Source organism: Monodelphis domestica, chromosome 5 (assembly GCF_027887165.1).
Source record: "Monodelphis domestica isolate mMonDom1 chromosome 5, mMonDom1.pri, whole genome shotgun sequence".
Lineage (NCBI taxonomy): Eukaryota > Metazoa > Chordata > Mammalia > Didelphimorphia > Didelphidae > Monodelphis > Monodelphis domestica.
In genome coordinates this window covers 150,796,893-150,813,443 of record NC_077231.1, presented here as the reverse complement: position 1 = coordinate 150,813,443, position 16,551 = coordinate 150,796,893, and the positions used below count along the sequence as shown (strand labels likewise).

Below are 16,551 nucleotides of genomic sequence, written 5' to 3'. Positions count from 1 at the left end.
TCCTGAGCCTACCCTTTACCCCACACAAGGGAAGTAGGAAGTGCTCCCCCATTGGTCTGTTGGATGGAGGGGTGGGTAAAGTGAGGAATATTCCCAGTGAGTGAAGGAGGAGGAGGGGAGTGGCCTGAGTGCTCTACTCCCCTCCAGCTCTGCCACCTGTGAGCTGCCTACCTTACCCCCTAAGTGTTCCCATTGGCTGCTGGGTAGAGGGGTGGGGATGTAAAAAAAATGTCATCAGGTATGGTGGAGAGGGGGAGGGGAGCAGCTCTATCCAAGTCCTTCTGCCTTTCTAATAATGAACTCAGGGTTTGGGGAGGCAGCTAAGTGCCCACCGAAATGCTCTGCATGCCATCTTTGGTACCTATGCCATAGGTTCTCCATCACTGCCCTAGAAGCACTTAAAGTAGAAATTTTGGGGGGCAGCTGAGGGGCTCAATGAGTGGAGAGCCAGGCCTAGAGACAGGAGGTCTTGAGTTCAAATCTGGCCTCAGACATTTCCTAACTGTGTTACCCTGGGCAAGTCACTTAACCCCCATTGCCTAGCCCTTACCAATTTCTACCTTAGAACCAATTGTTTCTAAGGCAGAAGGTAAAGGTATAAAAAATAAAAAAGTAGACACCTCTGCCAAAAAAAAAAGTCATAGGTTGTGCATGATTATCTAACAGGTGAGTTTCCCCCCAACGTTTCATTTTTAAAAGGTGATCTCAATTTCCTCCTCATTTCAAGCTTATATCCTCATTCAATCGAGTTTTTATTAGAGGAAGTAAGCAATACAAAGAATTAGGTAGGGAAATGAAATCCTGTTAACAAGGACTATTAAGTAACTGCCACCTTCAGTCCAACCTGTAGCCCCAACCAGAAGCACTTATGGAAAAAAGATGCCTGCGTTTTCTGAATTCTTTGACTCCAGGAAGCTTTTAGAGCTAGTCATTATGTAACAAGACCGGGCAAGCTTGCTTCCATTTTCTCCCATTGACATTTTCTGATGGAAATCCTGAAGCATATGATTTTTTTTTTTTGCAGGACTAATTTGCTTTCATGTCTTAAGCTGTGTCCTTGTCCACAAATTAGGCTTATGTGTGTCTCCCCAAGCTGAAAAGGCTCCATCAGGAATCCTAACAGGCAGCCCTGTGGAGAGATGGGAGGGAAAAGGAGGGACTTGGGGGGGGGGGAGAGAGAGAGAGAGAGAGAGAGAGAGAGAGAGAGAGAGAGAGAGAGAGAGAGAGAGAGAGAGAGAGAGAGAGAGAGAGAGAGAGAGAGAGAGAGAGAGAGAGAGAGAGAGAGAGAGAGAGAGAGAGAGAGAGAGAGAGAGAGAGAGAGAGAGAGGGAGAGAGGGAGAGAGAGAGAGAGAGAGGGAGAGAGAGAGAGAGAGAGAGAGAGAGGGAGAGAGAGAGAGAGAGAGAGAGAGAGAGAGAGGGAGAGAGAAGTAGAGGAGGGTGTCTATGCTGCGTACATGTGGTACAGGCAGTGAGATCAGAGCCCTAACAGAACGGCTGTGTAATTACATGTTTCTAGTAAGTGTGTTAGCCCCACGGGGAGCTGAGCTTTCCAATCCATTTGGAGAGGAGAAGTAGATTTTGGAAAGGTGACAGGGGTCACCGCAGAGCTGAGTTCCTATTCAGCTAGGATAAGGGGACCCACTGATCCCCAGTGACTGCCTGGTGACAGTCTGAGTTGTCTAGATACTTGGTTGTTTTCCTTTTCCTTTTTCTTTTTTTGCAAAGGGGCCACACCTTGCTACAGAAAAGAAGACAGTGACCAGGTTGGAAGCGGTAGGTTGTGATGCTCAGCATGTTTATGCAGCAGAAATGCTGGGAGAGCTACAGAATGGGGCTCGGGGCTGGTTGGTTTATCTGCAAAAGAGATTTCTTTTTTAACATGCTTGTTATGGGAAGAGTTACGGCATCTGGTAAGGTATCCGACTAATCCTGCGCTCTAAGCTGTCATGTCTCTGTTTGATGTGCTCTGTGTTCCTGTGGCTATTTGGAGCTCACCTTTAAATACCCGGGAGCTCCTGCTCTGCCTTTTCCTCTCCCCCCACCCATTCCCCTCAGATCTGCCCCCACCCCGCCGAAGCTTCCCCTCCTCCAGCATGTGGCCTACCTTATTTAACCTTGTTCCCACTCCACCCTGAGTCAGAATGTCTGGCTCGTTTGCTGCAGGTGTCTGTGGATGCTTTGCGGAGGCACAGGGCCGAAGGCTGCCTGACTGACTTGGATTCTGCTGGAATATCTATCTGTGCATGGGAAGAGAAGGCCATGGCTGTACAGCTTGTTCCCGATTCTGCTCTCAGCCTGCTCATGGTAAGTGCTCCCTGCGAGCTGCTGGGGGGCCTACCCGGAGCCCAGGCTCCTGCTCTTCCCACGGCCGGCCGTGTGGGTGGCTGCTGGGGCAGAGATGCTCAAGGGGCTCCCATTGCCTGTCGTCCTCATTCACAAATGATGCTTTAAAGGAGAGGATTGGCCTTGACAAAGCTTGGGCAAGGTTCTGAATAATGAATGTGTTCCATTTTAGGAGCTCGTGCCTTAATGAATAGTGTTTGGAGAAGGGAGTTGATAAACAGGTGTTTATGCCTGAATTAGAGAGCCCAGCACTATTTCTTCTTTTTTTTGGGGGGGGGTCCTGGGGGGCCGGGGTCTGACAGGAGACCTATATGGATTTGCCCTCTATTTTTCTCTTGGCGATTGTTGTGGATTGTTTACACTGGCACTGAGTGGTTAAATTTCTAGAGGCATTCACACATTCAGATAAACAGATAGAGATAAACATATACATATATTAATATATGCCAGTTTATCACGTTCCCAAATAGAGGTTCCGGAGGTGGTTCCCTTGTGGTCCTTTGGAAACATAGCTTTCTGAGCAGTGGGCAGCTAGAAGGAGAAATTGTCAGGGTTTGTTTGGGCATTTATCATGATTGTGAGCTTTTGTGACTGTCATTCTAAAGTTGCCTGTATTTCTAGTCATTTAAGAAGGCTACTGTGCTTGCTTTAGGTATTAAAATGAGCAAGGAAAATGATATCCTCTTGTTCTGACTCCTAACTTCTAGTTTTCATGTGGGAGTGTCCCTCTCAACTCTCCCATCTCCTCCTCCTCTTTGGTCTGTCTCTGTCTCTTTTCTCTCTGTTTCTGTGGCTGTCTCCTCTCTGAGTCTCTGTGGCTCTCTCTATCTGTCTCTGTCTCTTCTCTCTCTTTGGGTCTCTGTGGCTCTCTCTGTCTCTGTCTCTTTTCTCTCTGTCTCTTCTCTCTCTTTGGGTCTCTGTGGCTCTCTCTGTCTCTGTCTCTTTTCTCTCTGTCTCTCTCTTTGAATCTCTATGGCTCTCTCTGTCTCTGTCTCTTTTCTCTCTGTCTCTTCTCTCTCTTTGGGTCTCTGTGGCTCTCTCTGTCTCTGTCTCTTTTCTCTCTGTCTCTCTCTTTGAATCTCTATGGCTCTCTCTGTCTCTGTCTCTTTTCTCTCTGTCTCTTCTCTCTCTTTGGGTCTCTGTGGCTCTCTCTGTCTCTCTCTCTTTTCTCTCTGTCTCTTCTCTCTCTTTGAATCTCTATGGCTCTCTCCGTCTCTGTCTCTTTTCTCTCTGATTCTTCTCTCTCTTTGGGTCTCTGTGGCTCTCCCTATCTATCTCTTTTTCTCTTTGTGTCTCTGTGGAAGTCTCCATCTGTCCCTGTCTCTTTTCTCTCTTTGAGTCTCTATGGCTCTCTCTGTCTCTGTCTCTTTTCTCTCTGTCTCTTCTCTCTCTTTGGGTCTCTGTGGCTCTCTCTGTCTCTCTCTCTTTTCTCTCTGTCTCTTCTCTCTCTTTGAATCTCTATGGCTCTCTCTGTCTCTGTCTCTTTTCTCTCTGTCTCTTTTCTCTCTTTGAGTCTATGGCTCTCTCTGTCTCTGTCTCTTTTCTCTCTGTCTCTTCTCTCTCTTTGGGTCTCTGTGGCTCTCTCTGTCTCTGTCTCTTTTCTCTCTGTCTCTTCTCTCTCTTTGGGTCTCTGTGGCTCTCCCTATCTATCTCTTTTTCTCTTTGGGTCTCTGTGGCTGTCTCCATCTGTCCCTGTCTCTTTTTTCTCTTTGGGTTTTTCTGTGTCTCTCTGCTCTCCCCATCTGCCTCCTTCTACCTAGCAGCCTGCAGGATGTTCAAACCTGGGGGAAATTTTGGAGTATGAATGTCTCTAACATTTACACGGGAGATTTTACAAACAAAGAACAAGGGTTTCTACTGTGTATATTGATCCATACCTTCTGAAGGCAATGGGGAAAGCTGATTTTCTAGGCCTGATGAGTTTATTAAAAGCAACATGGGAAGGTAATTGGTAGAGAGCCTTGCCCTCGGTGGATGGTACTAAGAAAAGTAAATACTTTGATTTCTAGTTATCCAAAAATACTCAGTATGTCATTTGGTATACATTTCCTTAAAATGTCTGAATTCCCTTGCATCTATGACTATTGCTGACTTCAGTGACAAGAAAGGGAGAGAGACAGAGCTGAGACTAGAGGTAGTGTCACAAGCATTACAGGGGGAAGTGGTTTAGGGTTCAATTAAGCTTTCCCTTGGAGCCAGTACTTCCTGGCATCTTTTGCTTTTGGTTCTGCAGTGGCCTGAATCTTCCCTAGACAGATATCACTTTGAGAAATGCCAGAAGTATTTAATGGGGCCTAGCAATTTCATGGACATTTGGAAGTGCTTATCACAAACAGGAAAATCTATCCTAAAAAGAGTCCATTAAGATGGAAAGAAACATCTTAAAACAATAAATAACTGGGAAGATTTATTGACAAAAATCCTCAGACAATGGTATTGGATTACAAATTGGTATCTATCCTGGGCCCCCACTGGGTTACTTTGGCACAAGGTCATTGGTTGCACTAGCTTCCAACCCCAAATGCATGGGGTAAATAAAAAGAAAAAGAGAGAGAAGTGTGGCTGGCAGGGAGAGCTACAGAGAGATGGAGTCATAGTCCTGGCTGGAAGCCAGAGCTGGGAAGGAAATGATCTTTGCTCTTTCATTATATATTTTTTTACAACTATTAGCCTAGAGAGGCCAAATGGAAGAGTCTAACAAAAAGAACCCCCCTACCTTGTTTCACAAGTACCATAGAGCATAATATTAAAGTGAATTTGAAATCCAAAGGCTCAAGTTTGAATCCTTTCTCTGCTACTTTCTACCTTATGGTATTTTTCAGTCGTGCCCAAATCTTTATGACCCTATTTGGGGTTTTCTTGGTAGAGACACTGGAGTGGTTTTCCATTTCCTTCTTCAACTCATTTTACAGATGAGGAAACTGAGGCAAATAAACTCAAGTGGCTTGCCCTGGGTCACAGAGATAACAAGCATCCAACGGCTTATTTGAACTCGGGAAAATAAATCTTCCTGACTCCAGACATAGCATTTCATCCCATTGTGCCACCTAGCTGTTACCTGTTTAACCTTGGGGAAAATCTTAAACTCTCTGGTACACCATTTCTTCATCTATCAAATGAAGATATTGGATTAGGTCATCTCCCAAGTCCTTTACAGCTCCAAATTTGTGTTCCTGTGATCTCTCAAGTCTCCACAGCTGCTCTTGACCTCTTGGTCAAGTACTTGGAATGAACTCACTTCTCTTACAATCTTTGTGGAAGTTCTTCTGTTGCTCCAAGTCTCACCTTATCATTCCTTCCAGGCTACATTTTCTGACCTATCCTTCCTCTGGGAGAAATAATTTTTTCTCCCTCAAATTCCTTATAGAATAAAATAAAATAATTATTGCCCTGGACCTATCCAGCTTCACTTTCCATTGTGTCATAAGGTAGCTAAGTGGAACAGTGGTTAGAACACTTGGAGTTAGGAAGACCTCACTTCAAAAGGTGCCTCAGACACTAGCTAGGTGGTATTAGGCAAGTCACTTAATCTCGAAGTCTCAGTTTCCTCTTCTGTAAAATAGAAATGATAAAAATATCTACCTTACAGGATTGAGAGGATCAAATGATAGTTGCAAAGAACTCTGTGTACCTCAAATTTGTATGTAACTGCTTTCTATTATTAATATTATTATTACTGTCTGGTGTATATTTTTTTCTCCTTAAATGGGTAAATATCTTGAGATTGAGTCTCTGTTATGCCTATCATTTTTACTGCTAGAGATAAAGGCTGCCTCTGTGATTTCACTGTTTTAGGGCCACAGTACAGTTTGGAAATATTTTGGTCTCAAGACCCCAATACACTTTTAAAAATTATGGAGGACCCCAAAGAGATTTTATGTATGTTGGCTATCTCTATAGATGTTTAGAAAGTAAAACTGATACAATTTAAAATTTTCTATCCTTTTAAAATAATAACAGATGCATTATTTGTTGACAAATAACACATTTTGAAGAAAATTAATTCTATTTTCCAAAGCAAAAAATTAGTGAGAAGATTGGCATTGTCTTACATATTTTTACAAATCTATTTAATGTCTGACTTAATAGAAGACAGCTGGATTTTCATATCTCTTTTTGCATTCAAAATGTTGTGATAGGCTATTTTGGTTGAAGTATATGAAGACAATCCAAACTCATGCAGATAAATCATAGGAAAAGGGAGGAATATTTTAATAGACAAATAACTTTTTAGTATCATTATGAAAATAATTTTGAAAGAGCCTACTCTGAAAGATGCTGGTATAGGAAATTCTCAGATGATGAAACTTCTTCTATAGATGCAAATCAGCACCTTCTCTGTAATTTATAGGCTTGGTAAATTGTTGAGGGGGCAGCTAGATGGTGCAGTTGGGAGAACACCAGTTCTGGAGTTAGGAAGACTCATCTTCCTAAAGTCAGATCTGACCTCAGACACTTACTAGCTACATGACCCTAAGCAAGTCATTTCCCTATGCCTCAGTTTCCCTATCTGTAAAATGAGCCAGAGAAGGAAGTGGAAGACCATTTCAGTATCTTTGCCAAGAAAATCCCAAATGGGTTTTTTCCTCCTTATTGAACAACAACAAAACCGCAGACTCAGATTGTTATTTCTTTGTGACTTGGTAGACCTTCCTCCAGAGTCCTAGGGCTAGAACAATTCATTACCCTGTGGCCAATATGGTAATGAGCCTCCTGGAATTCAATTCTTCTGGTCTTTGCATGGCAGACATGCTGCTTGTCCCTAGGCTCATACATGATTTGAAACCTTTTCAGCTTGGCAAAACCTTCCAGGACACATACTTAGTTGGAATAGCTTTGAGAAATGAAGATCAGCTTCCATAGCATGATGAAACATATAAATAGAAGGTCAGGGAAATGTCTGATAGCTTTTCATGTCTTATGAGGTCAGAAGAAGGAGATGGAGCACTGTAACTGTAAAGCAGCATGGGAAGGCTTCATGGAGGAGATGGGGCTACAGAAGGACCTTAAAGGATAGGTATAATTTGGATAGTCAGAGAGGAGCATTTTCTAGAGACAAGTGAAAACAAGGCAAAATCAGAAGATTGTTTTGGATATGGCAGAAATAAGACTAGAAAAAGATTGGAACTAGATTATATGATATAGATTATATAGAGGAGGAGGTTTAAAAATATAGTTTGACAACTATTTTAATATAACTTTTTCCCTTACACTCCTTTGCATTTAGAAACACAATTTAGAGGGGATTTCATTAGACTGCTGGAGTCTTGGAGTGGTCCAAGACAAAAAAGTTTTAAAACCCCTCATTTAGAGCAATAAGAAACTTTAGAGGCCACCTAGTCCAACTTATATTTGAGGCCAAGAGACCTTAAGTGACGTGTCCAATGTCATTCAGGTAATAAATAGCAGAGGCAGGCTTAGATCCCAGATCCTGACTCCAATTCCAGCACACTTCTGACTATACCACATTCGTGGTCTGTTCTCACTCCTGTATTCTCTAAAATTGATATTTGACTAGTATACCAGAGTTTCAAGTAAGACTGTGGTTTCCTACTGTTGTGGGAAAGCCTCTAGGTATTTCTCAAACTAGAGACTGCTTCCTTTTCCTTGATGTCTCTTGGCAACAAAGAATAAAATTGATTTGTTTGTTGGCATTCTTGCTTCCCCAGAGATTGATTTGTAGTAGGGAAAGTCTGGGAGAATCTCCAGTGACTCCCTCTGCATCTAATTCTTGAATGGAGACTTTCGTATAGCATATAAGTGGCCTGAGAGCCAATCTAAACCATTTAGGAAGCTCATTTCCCCACCGACCCTCAAATCCCCCAAGTGTTCCTCCTCTGAGATCAGCTAAAGGCAACAATCAGGTCTTGAGTTTGATTTTTTTTCCCCTCTTCATTACAGGCATTTACTTTTCTATTCATTCTCTATAGCCAGGACGAGCATCAGGAATAGTTAGACAGATTCCTAGGTGTGGACCGTTATCTTGATGCTTGTAATTTCATGGATAGGGTGAGGCTGGGAAGTCACTGGTCCACCCAGTCCCAGCCCCCAAGTATTATCTTCAGACAAATTGTATTAAAATCTATGATTGAAAATTCATTCTGGGAGGTTTGAGCTTTTTTGATATTTCCAAAATTCTCTGAGCGACATTTCATAATTGTAGATAGAGAGTAGGTCTCTGAGACCTCTAGGTCTTGATTTGAGTTTTGACTCTGACTTTTATTGGCTGTATAACTCTGGTCAAGCCACTAAGCTGTCAATGTCCCTAGACAACTAAGACTATGAGATGTGGAGAAGGTCCCAACTAACCATAGTGAGAATTTGCTCTTTTAGGAGTTCATTCTAACAGTGAAGTCACAGGTCTAGTCCCTCTGCCTTCGTGTCCCCTATTAAAATACAGCTATTCAAAGAACTCAGGATACCTTATTTTCTTATTGGCTGACCATTTAGTGAGGATTGTGATAGCTATTGAGAACAAGTTCCTGGGGGAGGTAAACTGGGAAGGGGGAGAAAAGGTCTGATGTTGGGTCAAAAGCAAGTTTTGACATCTTCTCAAATTTTCTTGAAGTTGGTCCTAACTCTAGTCTCCCACCAAACCCTCCATCCTCAAAGCGCTGGAGCACCAATGCCAATTAGGACTTGATTTTCAGATTGTCTATGATGGTTCACATTTCTCCCTGGAAAGTCTTGTTTTGATATTTTGCCTTGGTAATAGGGGCTGGCAACCTCAATGCAGTGATTTTCTATGAAGAAGAAAGTATGGCCAGTTTGACAGGCAATCTCTAGATTTCTTCTATTGTTGTGGCATAAAAATTCTGTGATTCTGTGAGCTCTCCTACCAACAGATTGCAGAGGGGAGAGAAAATGAGACCAAACAAAAATATTTTACCACTTTGCCTCTTTATAGGGTGAATGAACATTTGTACAAAGCAGGTGGGGACATGAAGGGAAAGAAAAGAAACAGGAAGCTGAAACCAGTGACTTTCTAAAGCAAGATTTTGGGTTATTTGTGGATATTTGAGACTTGACCATGTGCATCTTTTTTTTCCATAGGTTCCATGACCTTTGCATAGGTGCATAGTGAACCTGTATTTGATTTTGGTGGGAACATTAAAACCCAGAGCTGATGGTGCAGAAATAGGCATTGAAATGCTTCTGTTAGAATCTAGAATTCACTGCCCAGCTAGCTAGTGGGAATAGCTTAGGACTTGTAGACGAGGGATGGAGGGTTTCTTCTCACTCTGGTTGAATAGACCACATTTGTATCCCAAAGACGGACAATAGAATTGTGGTATAGAATGAGAGCTTGACTTGTGTCAATTCTCAAATTGAAATTTCCTCACTGGTAACCAAAAGCATAGTGGGGAGCTTTCTTAACCTCTCAGTTACCTCCACATGCTAACAGTCCTTCAAAATTCATACTGAAGACATCCTGTAACAGCCTACTTTTTTTAGAAGATGCTTTTATTCCGTAGCTTGAACTTATCAGTATCACTGTTAGGTCCTCTTATTGCTGTTGTGTATGCATTCTGTGTAGGGACAGCTAGGAGGCTGGACTTGGAGTCAGGAACACTCATCTTCCTGAGTTCAAATCTGGACTCAGATACTTATTAGTTCTGTGACCCTGGGCTAGACACTTAACCCTGTTTGCCTCAATTCCTCATTTGTAAAATGAGCTGGAGAAGGAAATGGCAAACCACTCCTGTATCTATGCCAAGAAAACCCCAGATGGGGTCACAAAGAATTGGACACCACTTAAAACAACTGAACTACAACCAAAATGTATTTAATTGAATATGCTTCATCAGTTCCTTGAATTGTATCTCACTTCATGTTTTTTAACACACTTTCATACTTCCTATCCCTGTTACCTAAAGGCATCTCAAGAAGATGAACAGGACAGATCTTTTTATGATTATTATGGACACAGCTAGGTTACGTCATGGATAGGATATTGGATTTAGATTCAGAGAGGCCCAAGTTTGAATCCTGCCTCAGACACTTAATGTTGATCTTGGTCTTCCTTAGTCATTGTGAGGATCAGATGAAATCACACATACACAGCTTAGCAAATTTTAAAGCAATGGCAAAACTAGTATGTTTGACATCCTCTTCTTGTACATAACAAAATGATTGTCGGTAATAATTTTGAAATGAAGCAAATAATAATGGCCAGAAAAGAATGCCAGGTAGTAAAAATTGCCTTGAACTTTGTGATAATTATGCCACTATAAAAATAAAATAAATATTACAGTAAGAAAAGGGCAAAATAATAACATTACTTTAAAAATTATATTAATATAATGCCCCAGGGAATATTATCCACTTCCTCCAACCTCTCAAAAAAAAGTACTTCTTCAGCTGCAGGTATTTTCCCATCAATGGGCATAGGTAATTTTTACTCATTGATTTGGGGGGAATTGGGAAGCTGCCACTAAGTCAATCCTCCTAATTTTGAAATGAGACTTTGACTCTTCCTTATTTCAGCCCTGACACCTAGGATCTGCAACTGCCCAAATCTCATTCCTGTTGTTTCTTCTTGAGATCTACTGGGAAGCTGGAAGTTGTGCCTATACTCTCTTCTTCATTTTGGGGGGAAAAAAGAGGAAAAAGTCCTGTTCAAGCATTCCCTTATTTCCTACACATGCAGAGTTTTTAGTATTCCCCTGACTTAAAAGACAATATAAATGCTAGCTATTAGTATCACTTATTATGATTATTCCAATTTGCTATTAAGAAACAGGTATGGGATGCCTGAATGCCTTGCTTAAGGTCACCTGATTGACAAAACTGACAAAATATGGACAAGAACAAATTTCTAATTTCTAGTCCATTGTCTTTGATTTCTACCATACTTTACTGGTTAACTCACAATTTTTATTTTTGATCATGTTCTTTTAAACTTTTTTTCATTTCCATTTTTTGATAGTTCCTTCATCTAGAACTGTATTTTCTTTGGTTGCCATGTGGGGAAACAAAATTAAGCTCATTTAACTAAATTAATATTTATTGCATTTAAATCTGTTGTCATGGAGTTGAAGAAAGTAAAGCCTACATAGATTTAAGTTAGAAGCAATGCTAGAAATCATCTAATCCTCTGATTTTATATTTTAGGAATGTGAGACCTAGGGAAGTTAAGTGGTTGGCACAGGTAATAAAGAATAGAATTAGAATCTGGGCTCTTCAACTCTAAAACAAGTGTTCTTTTCTCTTGTTGTTTAATCATTTCAGTCATGTCTAACTCTTCATGACCCTATTTGGGGTCTTCTTAACAAAGATATTGGAGTAGTTTGCATTTCCTTTTCAAGTTCATTTTACAGATAAGGAAACTGAGGCAAAGAAGGTAAAGTGACTTGTCCAGGTTCACATACCTAGTAAATGTCTGAAGTCAGATTTGAACTCAAGAGGAATCTCTTCTTGCCTCCAGAGTCAGTGCTCTGACTTCCTCAGACTCTTCCCAATCCCAAGATGGAGGAAGCAAGAAAAATACAAATGCTCTTATATTTATTTATTTAGAAAAGAGCTAAAATAACAACACAGTGGTTGTGGGAAAGAATTATTGTGACCTATAAATATGGCTTATTTATCATAGGAGTTTACTGCAAGTTTCATCTTAAGGTCTTTGGTAGATGGTTAAACCCACCATTTGTTCTATATGTGTGTCAACATTTCTCCATTCAAAAAAAAAAGAGAGAGAGAAAGACAATCTTGAGACCCATTTGCTTGGGAAAATTTCAATCAAAAGATGCCTTAGGAATTTTGACAGAGTTATTTCTCATTTTAAGGTCACTCAGATACCTCCGTTTTAGTATGTGATTGTTAAAAGCAAATATTAGAACAACTTTAACTTAGTTTATCTTGCATACTTAAGCCTTTGGGGGGGGGGGGTTCCAGTCTATTTTATGCAAAATCTGCATTCCCTGTTCTTAGAATAGAAGTATATAGAAAAGCTTAATGGTTCTTGAACCATGTTCCTGTCAAATTGCTTTTACAAAGCTACTTACAGATGCAAAGCATTAGTGCATCCAAAATTTGTATATTTAGTTTCACCCAAAATAAACCCAAGCTGAAAATTTCTAGTGCCTACCACAGTAGGATAAGCATTTAATGCTGGGTTAAGCAGAACCCCAAATACTCTGATGACCTAATCCAGCTCCATTTACTTAAAACATTTCAGTGCATCCATGTTCTCATCAATATGTGAAACTCCCTTTGGTATTGCAGATGGCAAACTGTCCTGTGCCTGCCCATCCTGTGCAGCTTTTGCCTGTATCTTCCTGTGAGGTTATCACAGTGGATCTAAAGATACCAGTTTTCCTTCTTTCGCCATGTGATCAGTCCTTTGTCCTTTTTGCTCAGAAATTTCCATACCCCAGTTCCTCTTCTTTCCTTTCCCCCTCCCCCACATATTGTTCCCTGCCACCATCTGCTATACAGGTCTTCATATCTCTCTGAGTAATATTCATTTTGTTTCCATCCTCATTTTAAATTAAAAAGAAGATAACAAGAGACAGTGTGGGGAGTGGATAAAGAGCTGATTTCAAAGTTAGAAAGATTTGGAATCAAGTCCTCCCTCTAGTAAACACTGTCTACATGACCCTAGACAAGTCATTTAACCTCTCAATGCCCTTGACAAGTCCTTAAGATTAAAAATTGCAGGAAGTACTGACCCTCGGGGTAGAGGCAGTTTCTCCACTTGGGTGTTCCCTATGCCCAAGATATTCCAGATTCAGTCCCCATCCCTATTCAAGTGCAGTTTTCTAAGAGTACAGAAAGCTGGGAACACAGTCAAGTAATCAATCCAGTTCCTCCCTTCTTGGGTTCTTAGTGGTCAGTATCATAGGATTCATAATTATAGAGAAACAAACTCGCTTGTAAGAAGCAGAAAAACCATAAAAATCACATATTTTTATCTGCTTTTCTGTCCTGAATAGCTAACAAAATTTGTCTTTTGAAGGGAACTGTCTGAAATCTGGGATGCAATATGTTTGTTCTGGCAGAGGCAAAATGTTTCCCATCTAGTTCTGCTATGCATGATCAGTTAGCTATTAGTGCGTCTCTGTTAAAAATTAATTGTATGGCTGTTTTATGGGGCTTAATAGTGGTTTGCGGAGCATATGCTACTGTATCAGGTAGAAATTCCCTATTTCATTGTATGCCAAAATATGGAGTCCTGATGGACCACTCAGTGTTTTCGACTAGTCTTAATGAAAAGGTAGTTGAACCCCAGGCCATTTGGTACATTGAAAAGTGAGGATCGAATTCAGAAGTCAAGGTGACATTTATTGGTTGGAAGCTAATGTTGTATATCCTGAGGAGAAGTAACCATGTTCATTTTGATTGTGGCTCAGTGGTTTTTCTGAGTGTCCAGTCTAATTCAATTCCAACTGGGCTAGCTGTCCATTACTCATTTGTTATTGTTCATTCATGTCCAAATCTTTATTATCCCATTTGGGGTTTTCATGGCAGAGATACTGAAGTGATTTGCCATTTCCTTCTCCAACTCATTTGATAGTTTGAGGAAACTGAGGCAAATAGGAATAAGTAACACAGCTAGGTTGAGGCCATATTTAAACTCAGGACCAACACTCAAGTCTACTGTGTGACCCAGTTATTCAAAATTATCACATAGTCTAATTCCTGGTGGCTTTTATATACTGAACTACTTAGAAGTCTTTATTTGTTCTCCATGAGTTTTGTACATGGCTGATGGACTCTTTCTCCTACTTAGCACCAGCTTTCATACTAGAGGACTTAAATGTAGACTCTAAAGCTCTTTCAAATACCCTAATTTCCCAATTCCTTAATAATCTACTCCTCCATTTCATCTCGGCTACAACCTGGAAACAGTCATATTCTTGATATTGTCATAATCCATTTTCACTTCTAAGCTCAAGAACTCAAAAGATCACAGTATTTCATCTTTCCCTATGCCATTTACTCCTAAAACTGTTCTTCAGCCTCACTATGACTCTTGGTATTTTCCTGGGACATTACCTCTATTCTGTCTACCTTCTTCTTGTTTCCCAATTTCAATGTCTTTAATAATAATAATAATAATAAGTAGCATTTATTTTATATTATAAGGTTTGCACATCACTTTACAAATATTCATTTTATCCTCTGGGAGGTAGGTGCTATCTTTCCAGTCCAATTCCACATGATTCTCTTTTCAAATTCCTTTCTCTCTGGACATATTATTGATCACACCTTGCCAAGTACCCATTTTGAATTGTTCCCAACATCCACCTCCTATCCTTCTCCTTGCATGCTGATGACTGAACTAGTAGTTGCAAAACTCTGTTGACTGGATCCACTCCCTATTTATGTTATATGATCTCAAATGGATCCTCACTGCAAAAAGTCAATCCCTTTTCTCCTCCATCATTGATTTTCTATTCCACTTATCATTGCAACCATTCCAAAATTCCCTTCTCGGGGAAGCTGTCCATTAGCACCTGTGTCTCACACTCTCAGCTGAGGAACTTGCTCTATATCATGCCAAAAAATCAAGATGATTTGCTCTGAGTCTATTCTTCTCTCCTTCTCACTAACTCCTTTAATTGTTATCTCTATAGGCAAATGACAACAACATCTAAATATTTACCTTTACTATTTCTTCTATGCTCTGATCCCACTTCACAAACTGCTTCCATCCTTCAAAGACACAGCTATCGAAGTGCCTTTTCTAAAAAGCAGTTCTGACCATATCACTCTCATTCTTAACAATCTCTAGAGGCTCCCTATTACTTCTAGGATCAAAGATCAACTCCTCTATTTAAAAAAAATTTAAAACTACTCTATTAATTTTTTAAAAAGCACTTAAAGTTCTTCATAAATTAGCCTACAATCCTTCCAGTATCAATCTTCTCATACCTCTTATTCCTCTCCATACAGTCTCTAGTTCAGTCATCTTGGTCTGCTTGATGTTCCTTACACATCATTTTCTATCTCCTTCCTTTGCATAGGCTGTTCCCCATGCCTAGAATGTTCTTCTTCCTCACCTCTGGCTCTTAGCATACCTGACCTTCCTTCAAGACCCAGCTCGAGTAGAATGCTTTTTATTCTAGTTTCCTGATTGCAAATCACTTCTCCTCTAAGGTTGCCTTGCATTTACTGTGTGTGTGCACATGTACACACACACATATTCACACATATATTTAATGAGTAGGTATGTTTAAGGATATATAATATATATGTATAAACTATATGTTTAGAATATATAGACCTATAAATATGCCTTCGTGAGTAGGTATGTTATAAATATACATATATATATGATATACTTATTCATGTACATGCCATCTCTCATTGGAGCATAAGTTCCTGACCAGTGGTGGAGGGAGGGGGCAGAGGGTGATTATATCTTTGCAGCCCCAGCATTTTGCAGAGTGCTTGGCACAGAGCAATCACTTAATAAATTCTGGCTTGATTTGTTGATAACCCTGTAGACTTCAGTCCTCTATAAAATAAGGGATTGGACTAGATGGTCCCTAAGAGCCCTTACAGGTCTAAGTGTTCACTAACAAGGAGTTTAGTGTCAGAACTTAGTGTTATGGAAGTTGGAAGACACAAGATCAGTAAAGAGATTTATAAGTCACAAAAGACTTTACTGAACAATTGAGACTTGAGCTGGGCTAGAAGGATAGGTACGATTTGAATAAAAAAGAACGAACACAGCATTCTAATTCTAATAATGCTCAAAATGAGCATAGGCATGGAGGTAAGAATGAAAAATAGTAGTAGGTGCTTAATAATTGTTAATTGACCAACTGAAGGATAATAAGGGGGCTAGCCTCAAAGGATTTGTAATGAGGAGTGGAAGGAAGCAGATTACATAGGCAAGGTGGGACAAAATCAGGGAAGAGACCAGGACCAGAAGGTTATTTTGATTCTACAGGCAATGACATATGATAAATCTGAAATTTTTAGAAAACTGTGTGTAAGATGGATTGATGATAGAAGAGGTTGAAAGCACTATGAACAATTAGGAAGTGATTGCAGTGATTTAAGTGTGATGTTTGAGGGTCTACAATTGGAAAGTGATTGTAGTCATGGAGAGGAAGGAACAAATCCAAGAAATAGTACAGAGTGAAAACTGACCCAACTCAGCGATAGCCTAAGGGCAAAGAGATGAAAGATTTTAGTGAATCTATGGGACCAAGGCAAGTTAAGTCAGAGAGGGGGATATAGACTGGAAAACCCTGA

General features: G+C 40.3%; 1 protein-coding gene across 1 annotated transcript in view; it reads left to right on the top strand.

The window, feature by feature from the left end:
* Window positions 1–1,367: 1,367 nt before the first annotated feature.
* Window positions 1,368–16,551, top strand: part of FRMD4A (FERM domain containing 4A) — a 743,442-nt gene continuing 728,258 nt past the window's right edge. The window contains exons 1-2 of the mRNA XM_056800843.1: window positions 1,368–1,773; window positions 2,164–2,304. Coding sequence (XP_056656821.1) covers window positions 2,260–2,304 — 45 coding nt within the window. The 5' untranslated portion in view covers window positions 1,368–1,773; window positions 2,164–2,259. The remainder of the gene's footprint in view (window positions 1,774–2,163; window positions 2,305–16,551) is intronic.